General features: G+C 45.2%; 1 protein-coding gene across 2 annotated transcripts in view; it reads right to left on the reverse strand.

The window, feature by feature from the left end:
• The window catches only part of LOC144888629 (globoside alpha-1,3-N-acetylgalactosaminyltransferase 1-like), a 52,059-nt gene extending 29,184 nt beyond the window's left edge, over positions 1–22,875 (reverse strand). For both annotated transcript variants that reach the window (XM_078767240.1, XM_078767241.1), the window contains exons 1-2: positions 22,757–22,875; positions 21,488–21,592 (exon numbers count right to left, since the gene is read on the reverse strand). In XM_078767240.1, the coding sequence (XP_078623366.1) occupies positions 21,488–21,561 (74 nt within the window). In that variant the 5' untranslated portion in view covers positions 21,562–21,592; positions 22,757–22,875. The remainder of the gene's footprint in view (positions 1–21,487; positions 21,593–22,756) is intronic.
• Between the last annotated feature and the right edge of the window lie 348 nt (positions 22,876–23,223).

Below are 23,223 nucleotides of genomic sequence, written 5' to 3' on the forward strand. Positions count from 1 at the left end.
CCAAACTGCGCAACCTGGCAAGAAGGACCTTGATCAGGGAGGTAACTAAGAATCCAATGACCATTCTGACAGAACTACAGAGTTCCTTGGCTGAGGTGGGAGAGCCTGCTGGAAGGACAACGATCTCTGCAGCACTTCACAAATCTAGGCTTTATGGGAGATTTGTCAGACGGAACCTATTCCTGAGGAAAAAGCACATGACCGACCGCACGTGTGGATTTTGCAAAAAGGCATGTGAAAGACTCAGAGAGCATGAGGCGAAAGATTCTGTGGTCTAATGAGACGAAAATTGAACTCTTTGGCCTGAATGCAAAGTGCTTTGTCTGGCGGAAACCGAGCACAGCTCATCACCGATCGAACACCAAACATCCCGACCGTGAAGCTTGCTATGGGGATGCTATGCTTTTCAGCAGCAGGGACGGGGGCCGGAGACTTGTAAGGATAGAGGGAAAAATGAATGGAGCCAATCCTTGAGAAGAACCTCCAAAAGACCTTAGACTGCGGCGAAGATTTATGCTCCAACAGGCCAATGACCCCAAGCATCCAACTTGACAGAGCTTGAGCAAATCTGCAAGGAACAATGGGAGGAACTCCTCAAATCCAGATGTGCAAAACCGATACCGACATACCCAAGAAGGCTCGAAGCTATAATCACTGCCAAAGTCACTTCTACGAAGTATCGACTCAGGGGATTGAATACTTATGTAAATGAGATATTTCTGTGTTTCATTTTTTATGATTTTGTGAACAATTATAAAAACATGTTTTCACAATGCCATTATGGAATATTTTGTGTAGATCGGTGACAAAAAATTTACATTAATCCATTTTAAATTCAGGATGTAACTCTGCGATAATGAAAATCCAGTGAAATACTTGTCTAAGTCCAAGATCAAGAGTGAGGGACTTCTCAACATATGTTGTGAAAGGAGACTTGTTAACAGTTTGCAGGCTAACATAACTGCTGGCAGTGATGACCGGTTTCTTCCGCCTTCCCGCTTTCATTGGACAAGCTATGATAGAACCCCGCTTTCTTTGGACACGCTTTGATACAACCCCGCTTTGATACAACCTTGCTTTGATACAACCCCACTTTGATACACTCTCGCTTTGATACAACCCCATTTTCATCGGATACGCTTTGATACAACCCCATTTTCATCGGATACGCTTTGATACAACCCCACATTGATACAATCTTGCTTTCATACAACCCCAAAGAACTGTGAAGTGGCCATGTGCTGTGTGCAGGAAGGGTGTCGGAGTGAACTTCATTCAATGTACAATGTGCGCTGAGTGGGTTCATCAAAAATGCAGTGGTCTGAGAGGGTCATTAACCAGTGTGGCAGCTACATTCAAATGTAAGATGTGCACAGAGGGAGCTGCAGATGGAGGAAATGTTGAGTTGGATCTTGGAGACGGCGTGAAGCTGGAAGGTGTGAAAATATTTTGCTACCTAGGCGACATGCTGAATGGAGAAGGTGGATCAGACTCGGCAACGGTTGATAGAGTGAGATGTGCATGGAAGAAGTTTCGGGAACTGAGTGGCGTGCTGATGAGGAGAGGAGTGTCGTTGAAGCTGAAGGGAAAGGGGTATGCTGCATGTGTGAGAAGTGTTATGATTTATGGGAGCGAGACATGGGTAATGAATGTAGAGCACAAACGAAGGCTGGAAAGGGTGGAAATGCGAATGGTTCGGTCGATGTGTGGAGTATCGTTGAGAGAGAGGAAGACAAATGATGAATTATGAAAGATGATGGGAATAGAGCCTGTGATTGATGCTGTGAAGAGAAACAGGTTTTTTTTGTATACTGAATCGAGGCTCGTGAAAGAGCTGACAACCGCGAGGGAAAGACAGCACAGGGGGACCACGAGGGAAAGACAGCACAGGGGGACCACGAGGGAAAGACAGTACAGGGGGACCATGAGGGAAAGACAGTACAGGGGGACCTCGAGGGAAAGACAGTACAGGGGGACCACGAGGGAAAGACAGCACAGGGGGACCATGAGGGAAAGACAGTACAGGGGGACCACGAGGGAAAGACAGCACAGGGGGACCGTGAGGGAAAGACAGTACAGGGGGACCGTGAGGGAAAGACAGTACAGGGGAATCGCGAGGGAAAGACAGTACAGGGGGACCACGAGGGAAAGACAGCACAGGGGGACCACGAGGGAAAGACAGTACAGGGGGACCACGAGGGAAAGACAGTACAGGGGGACCTCGAGGGAAAGACAGTACAGGGGGACCACGAGGGAAAGACAGCACAGGGGGACCATGAGGGAAAGACAGTACAGGGGGACCACGAGGGAAAGACAGCACAGGGGGACCGTGAGGGAAAGACAGTACAGGGGGACCGCGAGGGAAAGACAGTACAGGGGGACCACGAGGGAAAGACAGCACAGGGGGACCACGAGGGAAAGACAGTACAGGGGGACCACGAGGGAAAGACAGCACAGGGGGACCGCGAGGGAAAGACAGTACAGGGGGACCGCGAGGGAAAGACAGTACAGGGGGACCGCGAGGGAAAGACAGTACTGGGGGACCACGAGGGAAAGACAGCACAGGGGGACCGCGAGGGAAAGACAGCACAGGGGACTGCGAGGGAAAGACAGCACAGGGGGACCACGAGGGAAAGACAGCACAGGGGGACCGCGAGAGAAAGACAGCACAGGGGGGCCGCGAGGGAAAGACAGCACAGGGGGACCTCGAGGGAAAGACAGCACAGGGGGACCGCGAGGGAAAGACAGCACAAGGGGACCGCGAGGGAAAGACAGCACAGGGGGACCGCGAGGGAAAGACAGTACAGGGGGACCGCGAGGGAAAGACAGTACAGGGGGACCGTGAGGGAAAGACAGTACAGGGGGACCGCGAGGGAAAGACAGCACGGGGGGACCGCGAGGGAAAGACAGCACAGGGGGACCACGAGGGAAAGACAGCACAGGGGGACCGCGAGGGAAAGACAGCACAGGGGGACCGCGAGGGAAAGACAGTACAGGGGGACCTCGAGGGAAAGACAGCACAGGGGGACCGCGAGGGAAAGACAGTACAGGGGGACCATGAGGGAAAGACAGTACAGGGAGACCGCGAGGGAAAGACAGCACAGGGGGACCGCGAGGGAAAGACAGCACGGGGGGACCACGAGGGAAAGACAGCACAGGGGAACAGTGAGGGAAAGACAGCACAGGCGGACCGCGAGGGAAAGACAGCACAGGGGGACCGTGAGGGAAAGACAGCACAGGGGACCGCGAGGGAAAGACAGTACAGGGGGACCGTGAGGGAAAGACAGCACAGGGGGACCGCGAGGGAAAGACAGCACAGGGGGACCACGAGGGAAAGACAGTACAGGGGGACCACGAGGGAAAGACAGCACAGGGGACCGTGAGGGAAAGACAGTACAGGGGGACCGTGAGGGAAAGACAGCCCAGGGGGACCACGAGGGAAAGACAGTACAGGGGGACCGTGAGGGAAAGACAGCACAGGGGGATCATGAGGGAAAGACAGTACAGGGGGACCGCGAGGGAAAGACAGCACAGGGGGATCACGAGGGAAAGACAGCACAGGGGGACCGCAAGGGAAAGACAGTACAGGCGGACCGCGAGGGAAAGACAGCACAAGGGGACCGCGAGGGAAAGAAAGCACAGGCGGACCGTGAGGGAAAGACAGCACAGGGGGACCGTGAGGGAAAGACAGCACAGGGGGACCGCGAGCGAAAGACAGCACAGGGGGACCGCGAGGGAAAGACAGCACAGGGGGACCGCGAGGGAAAGACAGCATAGGCGGACTGCGAGGGAAAGACAGCACAGGGGGACCGTGAGGGAAAGACAGTACAGGGAGACCTCGAGGGAAAGACAGTACAGGGGGACCGTGAGGGAAAGACAGTACAGGGGGACCACAAGGGAAAGACAGCACAGGCGGACCGCGAGGGAAAGACAGTACAGGGAGACCACGAGGGAAAGACAGTACAGGGGGACCGTGAGGGAAAGACAGTACAGGGGGACCACGAGGGAAAGACAGCACAGGCGGACCGCGAGGGAAAGACAGTACAGGGGGACCATGAGGGAAAGACAGCACAGGGGGACCACGAGGGAAAGACAGCATAGGGGGACTGCGAGGGAAAGACAGCACAGGGGGACCACGAGGGAAAGACAGCACAGGGGGACCACGAGGGAAAGACAGTACAGGGGGACCGCGAGGGAAAGACAGCACAGGGGGACCCCGAGGGAAAGACAGCACAGGGGGACCACGAGGGAAAGACAGCACAGGGGGACCACGAGGGAAAGACAGTACAGGGGGACCGTGAGGGAAAGACAGCACAGGGGGACTGCGAGGGAAAGACAGCACAGGGGGACCACAAGGGAAAGACAGCACAGGGGGACCGCGAGGGAAAGACAGCACAGGGGGACCGCGAGGGAAAGGCAGAACAGGGGGACCATGAGGGAAAGACAGCACAGGGGGACCGCGAGGGAAAGACAGCACAGGGGGACCGCGAGGGAAAGACAGCACAGGGGAACCACGAGGGAAAGACAGCACAGGGGGACCGCGAGGGAAAGACAGCACAGGGGGATCACGAGGGAAAGACAGCACAGGGGGACTGCGAGGGAAAGACAGTACAGGGGGACCGCGAGGGAAAGACAGCACAGGGGGATCACGGGGGAAAGACAGCACAGGGGGACCGCGAGGGAAAGACAGCACAGGGGGACCGCGAGGGAAAGACAGCACAGGGGGACCGCGAGGGGAAAGACAGCACAGGGGGACCGCGAGGGAAAGACAGTACAGGGGGACCGCGAGGGAAAGACAGTACAGGGGGACCGCGAGGGAAAGACAGTACAGGGGGACCACGAGGGAAAGACAGCACAGGGGGACCGCGAGGGAAAGACAGCACAGGGGACCGCGAGGGAAAGACAGCACAGGGGGACCGCGAGGGAAAGACAGCACAGGGGGACCGCGAGGGAAAGACAGCACAGGGGGACCGCGAGGGAAAGACAGCACAGGGGGACCGCGAGGGAAAGACAGCACAGGGGGACCGCGAGGGAAAGACAGCACAAGGGGACCGCGAGGGAAAGACAGCACAGGGGGGCCGCGAGGGAAAGACAGTACAGGGGGACCACGAGGGAAAGACAGTACAGGGGGACCGCGAGGGAAAGACAGTACAGGGGGACCGCGAGGGAAAGACAGCACAGGGGGACCGCGAGGGAAAGACAGCACAGGGGGACCGCAAGGGAAAGACAGTACAGGCGGACCGCGAGGGAAAGAAAGGGAAAGAAAGACTTGGCTGACAGCACAAGGGGACCGCGAGGGGAAGAAAGCACAGGCGGACCGTGAGGGAAAGACAGCACAGGGGGACCGTGAGGGAAAGACAGCACAGGGGGACCGCGAGGGAAAGACAGCACAGGGGGACCGCGAGGGAAAGACAGCACAGGGGGACCGTGAGGGAAAGACAGCACAGGTGGACCGCGAGGGAAAGACAGCACAGGGGGACCGCGAGGGAAAGACAGCACAGGGGGACCGCGAGGGAAAGACAGCACAGGCGGACCGCGAGGGAAAGACAGCACAGGGGGACCGTGAGGGAAAGACAGCACAGGGGGACCGCGAGGGAAAGACAGCACAGGGGGACCGCGAGGGAAAGACAGCACAGGGGAACCGCGAGGGAAAGACAGCACAGGCGGACCGCGAGGGAAAGACAGCACAGGGGGACCGCGAGGGAAAGACAGCACAGGGGGACCGCGAGGGAAAGACAGTACAGGGGGACCGTGAGGGAAAGACAGTACAGGGGGACCACGAGGGAAAGACAGCACAGGGGGACCACGAGGGAAAGACAGTACAGGGGGACCGCGAGGGAAAGACAGCACAGGGGGATCACGAGGGAAAGACAGCACAGGGGGACCGTGAGGGAAAGACAGTACGACAGCACAGGGGGACCACGAGGGAAAGACAGTACAGGGGGACCGCAAGGGAAAGACAGCACAGGGGGATCACGAGGGAAAGACAGTACAGGGGGACCGCGAGGGAAAGACAGCACAGGGGGATCACGAGGGAAAGACAGCACAGGGGGACCGCAAGGGAAAGACAGTACAGGCGGACCGCGAGGGAAAGACAGCACAAGGGGAAGACGAGGGAAAGAAAGTACAGGCGGACCGTGAGGGAAAGACAGCACAGGGGGACCGCGAGGGAAAGACAGCACAGGGGGACCGCAAGGGAAAGACAGCACAGGGGGACCATGAGGGAAAGACATCACAGGGGGACCGCGAGGGAAAGACAGCACAGGGGGACCGTGAGGGAAAGACAGCACAGGGGGACCGCGAGGGAAAGACAGCACAGGCGGACCACGAGGGAAAGACAGCACAGGGGGACCGCAAGGGAAAGACAGCACAGGGGGACCGTGAGGGAAAGACAGCACAGGAAGGTTGAGATGGTTTGGTCATGTGTTGAGGAAGGATGAAAGTGACTGGTTGAGAAGAGTGATGGAAATGAATGTAGAAGGAAGTAGAGGACGGGGAAGACCGAGAAAGACTTGGCTGAAGATGGTGGAAGAAGAAATGCGGGCAAGGGGGTTAACAAGGAGAGATGCAGAAAATAGGGCAAAATGGAGAAGATTGTCATGGGGACCGCAAGGCTAACCCCCGCTCCAGCAGGGAAAATGGCCTTAAAATGCATGTTGTGTTGTTTGTTGTAAACCTACACCGAAAAGTCACATGGCTGGAGAAGATAAAATAAAGTTTCTTCTTCTTCACACAATAACAACTGCTACCTTCCAGACCGTACAACCAATCATGCTGAAATTTTTAACACTTGTTTCTTCCACTTGATGACACTACATGAAGTTAAAGTTAAATGTTGATCAATCAAGCGGTTCAAGATAAATAAATAAAATTATATTTCCTTTCAATTATCTATGGCTGCCAAAACCGAACAAACAATCATATTGAAATTTTATAGACTTATTCCACTTGACGCCTTCTACATGACTGTAAAGTTTCACATCGATCAATGAAGCAGTTCAGTAGATACAAGGTTTTTAAGATATCCATTGAATTATTTATCACTGCCAAACCATGTGACCTATCGCAAATTCCAAAAGGTCCTTTTAGCACTCAGACATGCGGAACATATGTGTGAAGTTTCCACTCAATATGATCAAAATGAGGGAGGAGGTAGGTTTTAAAGGTTATGCTTAAAAAACTATAGCTCCCAAACCATGTGACCTATGACGTCATGATCGCTGAACCTTTTGTTCGTCATGGGTATGCGGTCACGCATGTGAAGTTTTTGGTCTCAATTTGTTTAGCCGTTTCGGAGAAAAAGGGGTTTTAGTGTTTTTCACGAAAAACAATATGGCGGGCGAACCATGTGGTGCTTGACGTCAAAATTTTCTTGGCCCTAAATTTTATTTCACTTCGGTCATGCATAAAAAAATATCATATTCGTGGCATCAAGGATTCTGTTTGTCGAATTCTAACCTCGTAACGTTAACATTTTTAATATCCTAAATAAACATATTTTTTGGTCCCAATACAGAGTTCTTCAGAACGAGCCATGACTCAATTTTCTCCATTGAGCCGTTTCGGAGATATAAAGGGGCAAAGTTGAAGGTTTTTTTTCCAAGATGGCGCCCATACCACGTGACCTATGACATCATAATTAGCAGAACAAATTCTACATGTATAGCCAATCACTTGGTGAAAATTTCGTGCCAATCGGACCAACAGTTGCTGAGAACATTGATTTTAAAGTTTTCGAACGAAGAAAGTGGCGGAAAAAAAAAGTAGGGGTGAAGAAAAATTCTAGTAAAAACAATAGGTATTCCTCTGCACTGTATGTAGAGGAAACCTAATAAATGTTCATTGGAGAAAATACATCTTCACCTCCATAAAACACAAGCCATGCGGGAATGATTATATGAAACAAAACACCGAGCAATATTCTGAAATCAAAATAACTCGTGAAAAATCTGTGATAATACATTAGAGGCCTCAAAAGAAAGCACCTCTGAAAGGATGGTCGACCTCACGAGATTTTGTAGGGTTCCGCATGAATGTTTCAGAGCTCCCTATGGCAGAACACGGCAATTGCTTATTTTTCGTTGTTATCTCTGGCAATAGTTTGCTACCTTGTCTCTGGTTTGCTACCAACAATAGTCTCTGGTTTGCTACCTAGGAGACATGCTGAATGGAGAAGGTGGATCGGACTCGGCAGCGGTTGCTAGAGTGAGATGTGCATGGAAGAAGTTTCGGGAACTGAGTGGCGTGCTGATGAGGAGGGGAGTGTCGTTGAAGCTGAAGGGAAAGGTGTATGCTGCACGTGTGAGAAGTGTCATGATTTATGGGAGCGAGACATGGGTAATGAACGTAGAGCAGCAACGAAGGCTGGAAAGGGTGGAAATGCGAATGGTTCGGTGGATGTGCGGAGTATCGTTGAGAGAGAGGAAGACAAATGATGAATTGCGAAAGATGATGGGAATAGAGCCTGTGATTGATGCTGTGAAGAGGAACAGGTTGAGATGGTTTGGTCATGTGTTGAGGAAGGATGAAAGTGACTAGTTGAGAAGAGTGATGGAAATGAATGTAGAAGGAAGTAGAGGACGGGGAAGACCGAGAAAGACTTGGCTAAAAATGTTGGAAGAAGAAATGCGGGAAAGGGGGTTAACAAGGGGAGATACAGAAAATAGGGCAAAATGGAGAAGATTGTCATGGGGACCGCAAGGCTAACCCCTGCTCTAGCAGGTGTGGGAAATGGACTTTAAATGCCTGTTGTTGTTGTTTGTTGTTGTATCTCTGGCACCAAAAGTGAACGGAGGTTACGTTTTCACCCCTGTCTGTTTGGTTGTCTGTCCGTAAGCAGGATATCTCAAAAATTTATGGATGGATTTGGACGAAATTTGGTGGAAAGGTTGGGTGTAGACGAATTCATTAGATTTTGGGCCTATCAGTGGAATAGAATACTTAAACTGTTCAGCCTTGTGGAGATATGCGCTCTACCGAGTGCCGTTCTAGTTACCTCTGCCATAGAAGGTGGACAGAGGTTATGTTTTCATCCCTGACGCTTGTTATTTGCTAAATGGAATATTCACAATTATATTGGTTTTTCTGGTCTGTGATTCTGTCTGTTTGTTATTCTGTCAAGTATGTTGATCACTCCGGTTTGTGTGTGTGTTTGTCTGTCCGCTCACCTATACTTGCCTACAGCTCACAATTTTAAACTCATCGTTACAAAACTTCATGAAATAGTAGAGTTGATTATAAACAAGAAGTCAACATAGGCTAAAGGTCAACAACTTTGTCAGATTTCCAAAATAATCAATTTTCATACGATTGACTTGAAATTAGCAGAGGCTTTGCATTTTGCATCAATGAATTCAACCACTAATTAATTGAATTCAACCACTAATCTTTCAAAGTTGCCATTGGCCTCTTGGTGGCCTCTGATCAGTCTCCTCCTTGCTTGGTCATCCAGTTTGGAGGGACGGTCTGATCTAGGAATGTTATTTGTGGTACCATACGCCTTCCACTTCTTAATGATTGTCTTGACTGTGCTCCAAGGGGTATTCAAGGCCTTTGAATTTTTTTTTATACCCATCCCCTAATCTGTTCCTTTCCACAACTTTATCCCGGAGATCTTTTGGAAGCTCCTTGGTGCTCATGGTTGAGCCTTTGCTTCGAAATGAGCTGGAACAGACCTTGGTTGCTCATGGTTGAGCCTTTGCATACCTGTCTCCCTCGACATATCACGTGCCTTCGATACGGTCTGGCACCCCGCTCTGCTCACCAAACTCTCCTCCTATAGTATCCATGGAAATCTCCACGCATGGCTTGCGGACTTCCTCTCTGGTCATAGTCAACGTGTGGCCCTGAATGGTTTTCTCTCATCTCCCCTTCCTGTTCAGGCTGGAGTTCCCCAAGGCAGTGTTCTGGACCCTGTGCTTTTTCTGGTCTTCATCAATGATCTCTGGTGTTGGTGTTGGGTGTTGGGCTAGCTAAACCCTGGTGTTGGGCTAGCGGCTAGGGTGCCAGCTTACGGATCCCAGAGATCCTGGGTTCGAATCCCGGTCGATCGCTGAATTAACGCCAGGGGGGGTTGACTCAGCCTGTCATCCTTCGGAGGTCGGCTAATTGAGTACCAGTTCACTGGTAATTCCCTGCTTGTCGTAAAAGGCGACAAAAAGGGTTGGCGGCAGGAAGGGCATCCGGCCGTAAAACATTGCTTCAAAAAGGGGACCAAAAAACAACAACAACCATGGTCCCGAAAAAGGCCAACCCCCGCTTTGCGGGGAAAAATGGCCTCTAAATGTGGTTATTTTATTATTTATCAATGATCTCTCCGCCTCTCTGGAAAATCCTCTCTATTTCTTTGCTGATGACCACTCTCTGCTGCTCCATACCTCATCCCTCAGATCGACAGTCTGCAGCCTCCTCACTCTCTGCAGACCTTTACAAAATCACAGACTGGTCAAACAAGTGGAACATGACTTTCAATCCTGACAAATCTCACACTCTTACTATGTCTCTCCGAAAAGACCGACCGGACAACCTTCCCATGTACATTCTCAACAATCCTCTCCAATAAGTTCTGTCGTTCAAGCTTTTGGGTCTCACTATCTGCCATGATCTTTCCTGGGAAAACCACATTTCCAAGCTGGCCTCCAAAGCCAGTCGCCGACTGGGCATCCTCCGTCGTGCGAAGTCCTTCCTTGGTACACCTGAGCTCCTCACCACATACAAGGCTTTCATCCGCAGCTCAATGGAATACTGTTCTCCCCTCTGGGCCGGTGCTCCTGCCTCACACCTAGCTCGACTTCACGCTGTTGAAACCAAAGCTTTCAGAATCATTGGAATCTCCCGCGATGAAGCTAACTCCGAGGGCTTCACTCACTCACCACAGGCAGGTTGGTGGTCTTTCTGTCTTTTACAGACTCCTCTCAGGCCTTGCTCCCCCAGCTCTCTCTGTGCTTTGTCCCCCAAATATTCCTACAGGTCGCACAAGATCTGCCAGCAACCCTCTTCTGGTTAAACTGCCAAAATCTAGACTCTCTATTCACCTTCACTCTTTCATTACTCTTTACTCCCGCCTCTGGAACAAACTCCCTCACTCTCTTCAATCCCACTCCTCCCTCCAGGTCTTTAAAACAGCTGTTCACCACCATCTCTTATCTTCCCCCATCCAAAACCTTGATCTTTTCTACCCCCGTTAATTCACCCCAGATCCACTTTTTTGAAATACCGACTTCTTTCCTGGAAGACTGAGCAGTGTCCATGTGTTTTTTTTTTTTTTTACCTCTCCCCCCTCCACCCCTCTCCTTCCCAGACCTCCTCCCCCCAAGCGCTCTCCCTAACACAGATCTCCCGATGTCCCTGCTCTATCTTGTCTCCCGCTCCCTTTATCATATGTTTTATGTGTCAGTTTGTCTTTTTGTGATCAATGTTAGCTCTTACACGAGCCTCGATCTTGTGTACAAAAAAAAAAAACAAGTGCTACCCAGCAGAGGAAACCTTCAGGAACAGCTGATTTTATTTGGAAATAATCAGAATCACTACAATTTAACACATGTGGAGGCCAATTAACTTGGTATGTGATTTTGAAGGTGATTGGTTACACCTGAGCTAATTTACAATTGCTATTATAAGGGGCTGGACACTTATCCAACCCAGATATTCTCGTTTTGTATTTTTAATTAATTTTCTGAAATTTGTGGAATTTGTTTTTAACTTGGAAGTTGTGGGGTTACGATGTGTAAATAAAGGTGGAAAGCGTCTGATGCATTTTAATTCACTACGTGATGCCCAACCGAAAGGCCAATTGTCACCTCAGCATATGCTGATGATGTGTGTGTTGTGGTGTGTCGCAGTGATGATGTCACTATGCTTCGAAACAATTTGGAAAAAATTTCTTCGGCATGCACAAATGCAATAAATTGGAATAAATGTAAAGCTTTATAGATTGGCCTTTCGTGATTCCCTCTGGGCACCATTCCTCCCACACCATTGATTTGCCTTCTCTGCCCAGATGTTGCAGTGGGAGAAGGAAGGCATCCATTATCTAGGTGTGTGCATTGGCACCCCAGTTTTCATGGCAAAGAACTGGTTTAATGTAGTTAATAAAATTTATAACAGACTAGAGAAGTGGAGAGGAATAATATCTACATTGTCGTACAAAGGTCGTGCCTTAGTAATTAATAATGTAGTGACTTCCTTGTGGCACAAAATGATTGCTTTGCACCCTCCTGAAGCACTGTTGCTGACAATCCAGAAACATCTGCTTGATTTATTCTGGGGTGGCAAGCATTGGGTCAAGCCTGAAGTCCTTTACCTTCCATTGGCAGAAGGTGGCCATGGTCTCATTGACATTGTCAGCCGACTAATGGCTTTTCGAGTCGCCACTGTTCACCGTTTTCTTTTTTTCACTTAGTTGCCGTTGCGGCTCACTGCCAACTACCTGTTGATTGTTGCCTGGGCTGGCATGCTTGATTTCAACAAGGAACTTTTTCTCATGGACCTGCAACATGTTGACATCTCCCCATTGCCTCTGTTTTACCAAGACCTGCTGCAAGCCTGGCAGCCTCTCGTGATGCACCGATAAATGGTTCATTACAACACCAACAACTTCCTTAACGAGCCTATCTTTTACAATGCACTCTTTCCCAACATACCTCGATCACGTGCTGATGTGCAATATTTCACAAGTTCTGGTGTGCATGTCATACGAGACATGCGGAATAACCAGAATGAAACTTGGCACTCAGCAGGGCATATTGCAACAGCTGTTGGAATGCACTCTGTAAGAGCTGTCTCCCAGCTTATTCAAGAAGTGTTGCATACATTTAGAGGACTGGGTCTCCATTTTGATGCCAACAACAATGACCCTGCAATGCATGTTCTCTCCCTTCATCAGGTGCAAATATCATCAGCTGCATTAACAGAATTTGTGTGCCTTTCTTCCTCTCCACTTCCAAGTGCTACAAAAAAAGTACCACCTCTGTTTTACCATTCGGCATCCTTACGTGTGCAAAGTTAGGTTTGGATCCCAATGGATAGGGATGCTACCGCCGGGGTCTCCCCCTTGCCCACAATGGGTCACCATGTATGCCCCGCCGATTGTAAAAGGGACTGGTGATATCTCTTGGAGAATTGTACATATGATTTTACCTACCAATGTTTTATTACACTGTTTTAGTGTTTTAAATTCTGTTTCATGCCCCTTTTGTACGGCCTCTGAAGATTTACATCACGCTTATGTTGACTGTGCAAGGCTGTCCCCACTTTTTACTTTGCTGTCACAATTGTGCTGCTATATAAATGGGTCTTTTTCTTTACGTATGTTTCTTTTTGGTTTGCCGTTAAATCCCAAAAATGCTGCCATATCTGTACTCACCAATTTTTTAATAGCCCAAGGAACCACCTTTAGAGGCCATTTTTCCCCGCAGAGCAGGGGTTGGCCTTTTTCAGGCACCATGGTCCCCTTTTTGAAGTAATGTATTACGGCCGGATGCCCTTCCTGCCACCAACCCTTTTAGTCGCCTCTTGCGACACACAGGGAATTACCAGTGAACTGGTACTCAATAGCCCAAGGGAAGCTAGCACTTTATAAAACAAGGAAAGCTAAACTTCTTGCCAACCCTGATGCTGGCTGGCTACAAAGTTTTAACAGTTTTTAAGGCCCTTACCATGGCCAGGCTACGTGCAGAGTTTTATTTTCACCAAAACTTAAATAATTTAGACATTTTAAAGCAAAAATGGTGTTACAATAACATACTGTGTAAAGTAGTCTATAATGATCACACGTTTTTATTTTAAAGTTGCACTTGTACTATTTTATTTTTTTCATCTTTTACCTTCCTTTTATGATTGTTGTTCATTGGTTGTCTAACTGGTTTTTTCTAACTTTGTTTAAATAAAGGTACATACAAAAGTCAGTCTCTCTCTCTCTCTCTCTCTCTTTCTCTCTTTCTCCCCTGCCCTCTCTCTCTCTCCCCCACCCTCTCTCTCTCTCTCCCCCACCCTCTCTCTCCCCCCCACCCTCTCTCTCTCCCCCACCCTCTCTCTCTCTCCCCCACCCTCTCTCTCTCCCCCACCCTCTCTCTCTCTCCCCCACCCTCTCTCTCTCCCCACCCTCTCTCTCTCCCCCACCCTCTCTCTCTCCCCCACCCTCTCTCTCTCTCTTCCCCACTCACCTGTCCTTTCTCCACACCCCTCTGTCTACCACCCCTCTCTCCACTCCCACCACTCCCCGTCGTACCTTAATGCACGGTTATTAAAGAAACTTTGATTCCATGTTGTACCGGTATGTATTACGATACGTTAAAAATGTATAATAAAAGTAAATCCAAAAGCCAAAAAGACGACAACAGATGTCCCTGGACGGTGTGAAACAAATCAAACATATAATTACCTTTGAAAGAGTGAAAAAATGAACTTCGGAGTCATTTTACCTCACGTCTCGTGGAACCTATTATTTAATTATCTGATGAGCTTTTTCCTAATTTTGTTCCCATTTCACTCTAGATTTCAGCATAATTATTGAGGCCATGAGTTCCGATCGTGAAATATGGAATCAGATTTTGAATGTCAGCTTTTAATAAGCCGATACAACATAGTGTTGCGGATATGGGATTTGCATCCATCCATATCCGCTTGTAAATATTCCCCTATTTCTTCAATACTTCCCAACTCTCCCCAATCCCCCATTCCCTAGTCCCATTTTCTGTAAACAACACTCTGTAGACCCGACCTCCCCCTATTTCCCCCCATTAAATGTCGCATCCAGGTCCACCGCATCTCACGTAGACAACTATAGGACATCTTGCTAGTTATTCTTAGTCTATGTCAGTTAAGGATTCGTTTCCATTAATTCTGACCCTTCGTTGCACCAGAATGTGATTGTATGGCCCGTTAGGAAGTTTAGGACCTCCCAATACCTCGCGCAGCTCTTCCTCACAGTTCTCTTCAGCAACAACAACAACAACAACAACAACAACAACGAGCGCAGGGAGTGCGCGTCCTCACTCCGGCTTGGTTGGTAGGAGTGGTGGGAGGGCACCAGGCCTTCCCAACGAGCCGCCATCGGACATGTGCTCGACGGGGTTACCCAACAGGGGCAGGACATGGCTCCCTGTCGGCTCCTCGTCAAGGGCGGAGCCCGGTAACCCCCGCACCCAATGGAAGCAGCGGACCGGCCCCAGTTGGGGCGGAACCAACCAGCCGAGGGCGTGTCACTCCCCGTTGAGGATGCGCAGTGAGAGAGAGGTGACGTCAGATGCGCGCTGAGCTTGGAGCAAGCAAGACGTACCCTCCGAGCGCTGTGAGACCTCCCTGCATCTTTGGACCGTGCCTTATCCTGTCCCCGAGCCAAGGTGCACCTTGTGCCATCGACCTACCTGTCCATTCCTGCCATCAACCCCTGTGTGAGTCTACCTTGTCCGTTTGTCCGTGGTCTGTCTGGGAAAAAATAAGCCTGTATTTAAGTGCCCATCTCTTCTGTGTCTTTACCTCACTCTGCCTTGTAATCTACCCCTTTTTTCCACCACTGTAATTACACCCTCCTCCGGAGGTCTTGAGAACTGTACCCCCTTGCGTCGTTTCATCTTTCCCAGTCGTCGTGTCCTTTCTATCATTGATTTAGCATAGCGCGATTTGGCCAACGTTATAATCGGGTGTAGTTGTTAATGGTTCGAACTACGGGTTGCTAAACCCGCTCGGTAACCTAAAACCGTAGCTCGAACGGCCGTCTCTTCCCTGTCTCACGACCGAGCGTTGCACTCAGGTCCCGGGAAGGCCATTCCGACTTTCTGGCCTGAATACCCTGGCGGCGCTGCGGGCGGGAGGGAGCGTTGGGACGACCAGGAACGGAGAGTGGTTAGTAGAAGGAACGGCGGGTTGATCTCCGCAGGGCAACGAGAGAAGCCCTCTCCGGTTCCGTAACAATATTATTCAATCTTGCCAGGAGGCAATCACATTGCACCTAACACCACACAACCAATCAGCATAACCGCGAATGAACATCCATATTGTACGCCGCTCCTTTCCTATGCCATCTCCAGGCATTGCAAAACGTCATTGCCGGGCACCGAAGGGGGCTCGGCAGTGACGCACGCTGAAAGGGAGTACTCAGTTTTCACTCTGTTTGTTTGTTTTCTTTCTTGTTTGTTTGTTTGTCCAGACGATATCTCAGCCATCCTTTGAGCTAGGAAGCTGAAATTTCGGCACAGTAGTGAGCAAGTCCTTTGTCAAAAACGGTATTGTACACCGCTCCTTTCCTATGCCATCTCCAGGCATTGCAAATCGTCATTTCTGGGCACCGAAGGGGGCTCGGCAGTGACGCATGCTGAAAGGGAGTACTCAGTTTTCACTCTGTTTGTTTGTTGTACACCGCACCTTTCCTATGCCATCTCCAGGCATTTCAAATCGTCATTGCTGGGCACCGAAGGGGGCTCGGCAGTGACGCACGCTGAAAGGGAGTACTCAGTTTTCACTCTGGTTGTTTGTTTTCTTGTTTTCTTGCTTTCTTGTTTGTTTGTCCGGGCGATATCTCAGCCATCCTTTGAGCTAGGAAGCTGAAATTTCGGCACAGTAGTGAGCAAGTCCTTTTTCAAAAACGTTATTTTTTGTTTTTTGAATAATCAATTAATTGAGGAGTTATTTAATTATTAGCGATTAATTAAGTACTTATTTAATTAATCAAATTTCCTTTCTCTTCTGACCATTAACTCAGGCACCTTTTGAGTTAGGAAGCTGATATTTGGACATGCCAATGACCAGGTGATTTGGCTCCAAAGGCTATTTTGATTTATTAATTAATCAATTAATCAATTAATCGATTAATTATTTAATTATTCGATAAATGACTACAAATTTTTTTTTTTTAGTTACAGATTCCGATGAAATGGTGGTGGTTCATGTGTTCTCTGACCGAATTGATTAATAATTTAATTTTTTAATGATTATCATTTATTTATTTTCATTATTAATCATATATTTATTTTCTTTCTCATTTGGCCAATATCTCAGGCACCTTTTGAGCTGGGAAGCTAATATTTGGACATGAAAGTGACCAAGTGATGTGGCTATCAAGGATATTTTTGATTTCTTGATTAATCATTTAATCGATTAATTATTTATTGATTAATTGATTAATTATTTATTGATTAATCAAGTAATTTTTTAATTTTTTATTAATGACTTATTCAATTAAATTTCTAAAAGACATCTTCGGATGAAGCACTGGTGGTTTAGTTATGCTATTGGCCAATTGATTAAGAAAATATTTTGTGATAATCTTTTATTGATTTTAATTATACAATTAATCAATCAATTAGTGTACACCTCTCCCTCCCAATGCAGCCACTATGAGCTGCACTGAGGTATTGCCGGGTGCCGGAGGCGCCCCGGCAATGGCGCGCTGTAGGATCTTTAATTATTTGGCATGGGGGCGGTGTACTTTGAAAGTATGTGTACTTGTTTTTTGTTTTTTGAATAATCAATTAATTGAGGAGTTATTTAATTATTAGCGATTAATTAAGTACTTATTTAATTAATTAAATTTCATTTCTCTTCTGACCATAAACTCAGGCACCTTTTGAGTTAGGAAGCTGATATTTGGACATGCCAATGACCAGGTGATTTGGCTGCAAAGGCTATTTTTGATTTATTAATTAATCAATTAATCGATTAATTATTTAATTATTCGATTAATGACAAAAAATTTTTTTGTTTTTTTTAAAGTTACAGATTCTGATGAAATGGTGGTGGTTTATGTGTTCTCTGACCAAATTGATTAGTAATTTAATTTTTTTATGATTATTATTTCTTTATTTTCATTATTAATCATTTATATATTTTCTTTCTCATTTGGCCAATATCTCAGGCACCTTTTGAGCTCAGAAGCTAATATTTCGACATGAGTGACCAAGTGATGTGGCTATCAAGGATATTTTTGATTTCTTAATTAATCAATTAATCGATTTATTATTTTCGATTAATTACTAAAAAAAAACTATTTTTTGTTACAGATTCTGATGAAATAGTGGTGGTTTATGTGTTCTGTGACCGAATTGATTAATAATTTAATTTTTTCATGATTATTTATTTATTTTCATTATTAATCATTCATTTATTTTCTTTCTCATTTGGCCAATATCTCAGGCACCTTTTGAGCTGGGAAGCTAATATTTGGACATGACAGTGACCAAGTGATGTGGCTATCAAGGATATTTTTGATTTATTGATTAATCATTTAATCGCTTAATTATTTATTGATTAATTATTTATTGATTAATCAATTAATTATTTAAATTTTTTATTATTGACTTATTTAATTAAATTTCTAAAAGATACGTCTTCGGATGAAGCACTAGTGCACTATTTAGTGCCTCATCCTCATGCCTCATCTAACTTCGGATGAAGCACTATTTAGTTATGCTATTAGCCAATTGATTAAGAAAATATTTTGTGATAATCTTTTATTGATTTTAATTAAGATTTAATTCATCAATTAGCATACACCTCTCCCTCCCAATGCAGCCTCTATGAGCTGCACTGCGGTATTGCCGGGCGCCGGAGGTGCCCCGGCAATGCTGCGTTCGTTGCAGGATATTTAATTATTTGGCAAGGGGGCGGTGTACTTTGAATGTATCTGTACTTGTTGTACACCGCTCCTTTCCTATGCCATCTCCAGGCATTGCAAATCGTCATTGCCGGGCACCAAAGGGGGCTCGGCAGTGACGCACGCTGAAAGAGAGTACTCAGTTTTCACTCTGGTTTCTTTCTTGTTTGTTTTCTTTCTTGTTTGTTTTCTTTCTTGTTTGTTTGTCCGGACGATATCTCAGCCATCCTTTGAGCTAGGAAGCTGAAATTTCGGCACAATAGTGAGCAAGTCCTTTTTCAAAAACGTTATTTTTTTTTTTTGATTAATCAATAAATTGAGGAGTTATTTAATTATTAGCGATTAATTAAGTGCTTATTTAATTAATCAAATTTCCTTTCTCTTCTGACCATTAACTCAGGCACCTTTTGAGTTAGGAAGCTGATATTTGGACATGCCAATGACCAGGTGATTTGCCTGCAAAGGCTATTTTTGATTTATTAATTAATCAATTAATCGATTAATTATTTAATTATTCGATTAATGACAAAAATGTTTTTTTTTTTAAAGTTACAGATTCTGATGAAATAGTGGTAGTTTATGTGTTCTCTGACCAAATTGATTAATAATTTAATTTTTTTATGATTATTATTTATTTATTTTCATTATTAATCATTTATTTATTTTCTTTCTCATTTGGCCAATATCTCAGGCACCTTTTGAGCTGGGAAGCTAATATTTGGACATGAGTGACCAAGTGATGTGGCTATCAAGGGTATTTTTGATTTATTGATTAATCATTTCATCTATTAATTATTTATTGATTAATCGATTAATTATTTATTGAGTAATCAATTAATTATTTATTTTTTTATAAATGACTTATTTAATTAAATTTCTAAAAGATACATCTTCGGATGAAGCACTAGTGGTTTAGTTATGCGATTAGCCAATTGATTATGAAAATATTTTGTGATAATCTTTTATTGATTTTAATTATACAATTAATCAATCAATTAGTGTACACCTCTCCCTCCCAATGCAGCCTCAATGAGCTGCACTGCGGTATTGCCGGGCGCCGGAGGCGCCCCGGCAATGCCGCGCTGCAGCATATTTAATTATTTGGCATGGGGCAGTGTACTTTGAATGTACATGTACTTGTTTGTTTTCTTGTTTGTTTTCTTGGTTGTCCGGGCGATATCTCAGCCATCCTTTGAGCTAGGAAGCTGAAATTTCGGCACAGTAGTGAGCATGTCCTTTGTCAAAAACGCTATTTTTTGTTTTTTGAATAATCAATTAATTGAGGAGTTATTTAATTATTAGCGATTAATTAAGTACTTATTTAATTAATCAAATTTCCTTTCTCTTCTGACCATTAACTCAGGCACCTTTTGAGTTAGGAAGCTGATATTTGGACATGCCAATGACCAGGTGATTTGGCAGCAAAGGCTATTTTTGATTTATTAATTGATTAATTAATCGATTAATTATTTCATTATTCGATTAATGACTAATTTTTTTTTTTTTAAAGTTACAGATTCTGATGAAATGGTGGTGGTTTACGTGTTTTATTACCGAATTGATTTATAATTTAATATTTTTATGATTATCATTTATTTATTTTCATTATTAATCATTTATTTATTTTCTTTCTCATTTGGCCAATATCTCAGGCACCTTTTGAGCTCGAAGCTAATATTTGGACATGAGTGACCAAGTGATGTGGCTATCAAGGATATTTTTGATTTATTGATTAATCAATTAATCGATGTAATTATTTAGTTATTCGATTAATTACTTTAAAAAAAGAAAAATTCAGTTGCAGATTCTGATGAAATGGTGGTGGTTTATGTGTTCTGTGACCGAATTGATTAATAATTTAATTTTTTAATGATCATTATTTATTTATTTTCATTATTAATCATTTATTTATTTTCTTTCTCATTTGGCCAATATCTCAGGCACCTTTTGAGCTCGGAAGCTAATATTTGGACATGAGTGACCAAGTGATGTGGCTATCAAGGATATTTTTGATTTATTGATTAATCGATTAATTATTTATTGATTAATCGATTAATTATTTATTGATTAATCAATTAATAATTTAGTTTTTTATTAATGACTTATTTAATTAAATTTCTAAAAGATACATCTTCGGATGAAGCACTAGTGTTTTTGTTATGGTATTAGCCAATTGATTAAGAAAATATTTTGTGATAATCTTTTATTGATTTTAATTATACAATTAATCAATTAATTAGTGTACACCTCTCCCTCCCAATGCAGCCTCTATGAGGTACACTGTGGTATTGCCGGGCGCCAGAGGCGCCCCGGCAATGCCGCGCTGTAGGATATTTAATTATTTGGCATGGGGGCGGTGTACTTTGAATGTATCTGTACTTGTTTGTTTTATATTTATATATCACACACACACACACACACACACACACACACACACACACACACACACACACACACACACACACACACACACACACACGTGCGTGAAGGTGGATACTTTGAGACCTGGGAGGGCTATGTTCCACCTTTTGAAACCTGCATGTGGAGGTAACAACCAACAACACACACCCACACTCACATCTATTATTATGGATAACCTTTCACATAGCTACAAAGGCTGAGGCACAAAATTCAACGAAACCAAAATTAAAGAAAAATCACAAATTAAAGAGAAATCCACAAAAACTTCTACTTTTTCTTTTTAATCTTTTTTTTGCCTAAAACACTCGACAGCATTCACTAATGAACCCCTGAAAGTTTGATGAATATCTGTTCAGCCATCTCTGAGAAAAATGGCGACCCACACATTCACACACAAACGGCTCTCTTATAGTATCGATAACCCACCTTCTAGAAAATATACAAGAGAATTGACGTTCGAAAAACAAAACGACATACTTTGGGAATAAATGTGCCAGAAGCAGAACCAAGGTGATAAGAACCACAATCAAGAAACATGTCTTGTTCTCCATCGCTCTTCACACGCCTCGTCGATACGAATCGCTACCTGTAAGGAAAATGCCATAAGGAACTGTAATGAACAGCAGACACAGGGTGTGTGGTGTGTCTGTAAATATTGTGTCACGCCAGTGAAAGACAAACCCTTCTTGATGTAAGCGTGGTCAAAATGAAGATCATATGTAGGCAAATGGCGTGAACATGTACAGTGCATTCAGAAAGTATTCAGACCCCTTCACTTTTTTCACATTTTATGTTGCAGCCTCATGCTGAAAATCATTTAAATTCATTTTTTCCCTCATCAATCTACACTCAATACCCCATAATGACAAAGAGAAAACAGGATTTTAGAAAGTTTTGCAAATTTATTAAAAAGAAAAAACTGAAATATCAAATTGGGATAAGTATTCATACCCTTTGCTATGACACTTGAAATTTAGCTCAGGTGCCTCCCATTTCTCTTGATCATCTTTGACATGTTTCTACACCTTGATTGGAGTCCAATCAATACTTAAGCAAAGGGTATGAATACTTAATTAAATGTGATATTTCAGTTTTTTCTTTTTAATAAGTTTGCAAAACTTTCTAAAATCCTGTTTTCTCTTTGCCATTATGGGGTATTGAGTGTGGATTGATGAGGGAAAAAATGAATTTAAACGATTTCAGCATAAGGCTGCAACATAACAAAATGTGAAAAAAGTGAAGGGGTCTGAATACTTTCTGAATGCACTGTGTGTAACATGTGGAGTTAACACCCAAAACCCAATTTTGACCATTTTGGTGTTGGCTGTGAAGTAATTTGTTCCGCATTATCCTGGTAATCGTGAGCCTGGTGTTGGCTTAATGATCGAGGTGACTTGCTTAAGATCTCAGTGTCTTGAGTTTGAGCTCCACACAAATATTTTTTATACATTTAAATGGCGCCCGGCAATGCCGCGTTGAGCGTATTTAATTATTTGGCATGGGGCGGTGTACTTCGAATGTATCTGTACTTGTTTTTTTTTGTTTTTTTTAACTATGAAGAATGGGAGGCTGAGTGTTAATTAACAACCACCTGGTGTTAATTCAACGTCTCACAGGGGCTTGAAATCAGGACCTTGCGATCTCCAGGTATCCACCTTAACCGTGAAAGCAACACTGAGGTATCATGTGAGACATGCATCAGTTTCCTCATCAAATAGAGATTCAAACAATGGCTATGTTATACACCAACCTTTATTTGATGAAATGTAATCTTTCTCGCTGTGGTGTCCACGGATATTCGATCCAGCTGTGGTAATCGCGCATTTCTCTGAAGACGCCGAACCGCGCGAAAATTGCCTCAGTCTGGACTCTGAACCAGGAAATCGTCGATAAATACTTACGATAAACACCCGGAAAATTAGGTGAGTGCGTGGGAAAATAATATTTCATGCAAACGATGCTCCAAAATAGCGTTGTAACGCCTATTTATGTTTATTTGTGTGCTTCCGGCTCAATACGCAGTTCCTTCCGGCTCGATTATCGTCCTTCGGCCTCTTTCATTTCCACAATGAGGGTTCGATGTATTCTCATTTCAGTGGTTGTGTGTGTCCCTCCTGCACTGTCGTCTTCATTCATATCTCCATAGGATAGAGTGTCACTCTACTGAGACCTGCGATACTTGTCTTTAATTTTTAAAAATGTCCTTTCGTCCG

This window comes from Myxine glutinosa, chromosome 13 (assembly GCF_964187855.1).
Source record: "Myxine glutinosa chromosome 13, kmMyxGlut1.1, whole genome shotgun sequence".
Classification (NCBI taxonomy): Eukaryota; Metazoa; Chordata; class Myxini; order Myxiniformes; family Myxinidae; genus Myxine; species Myxine glutinosa.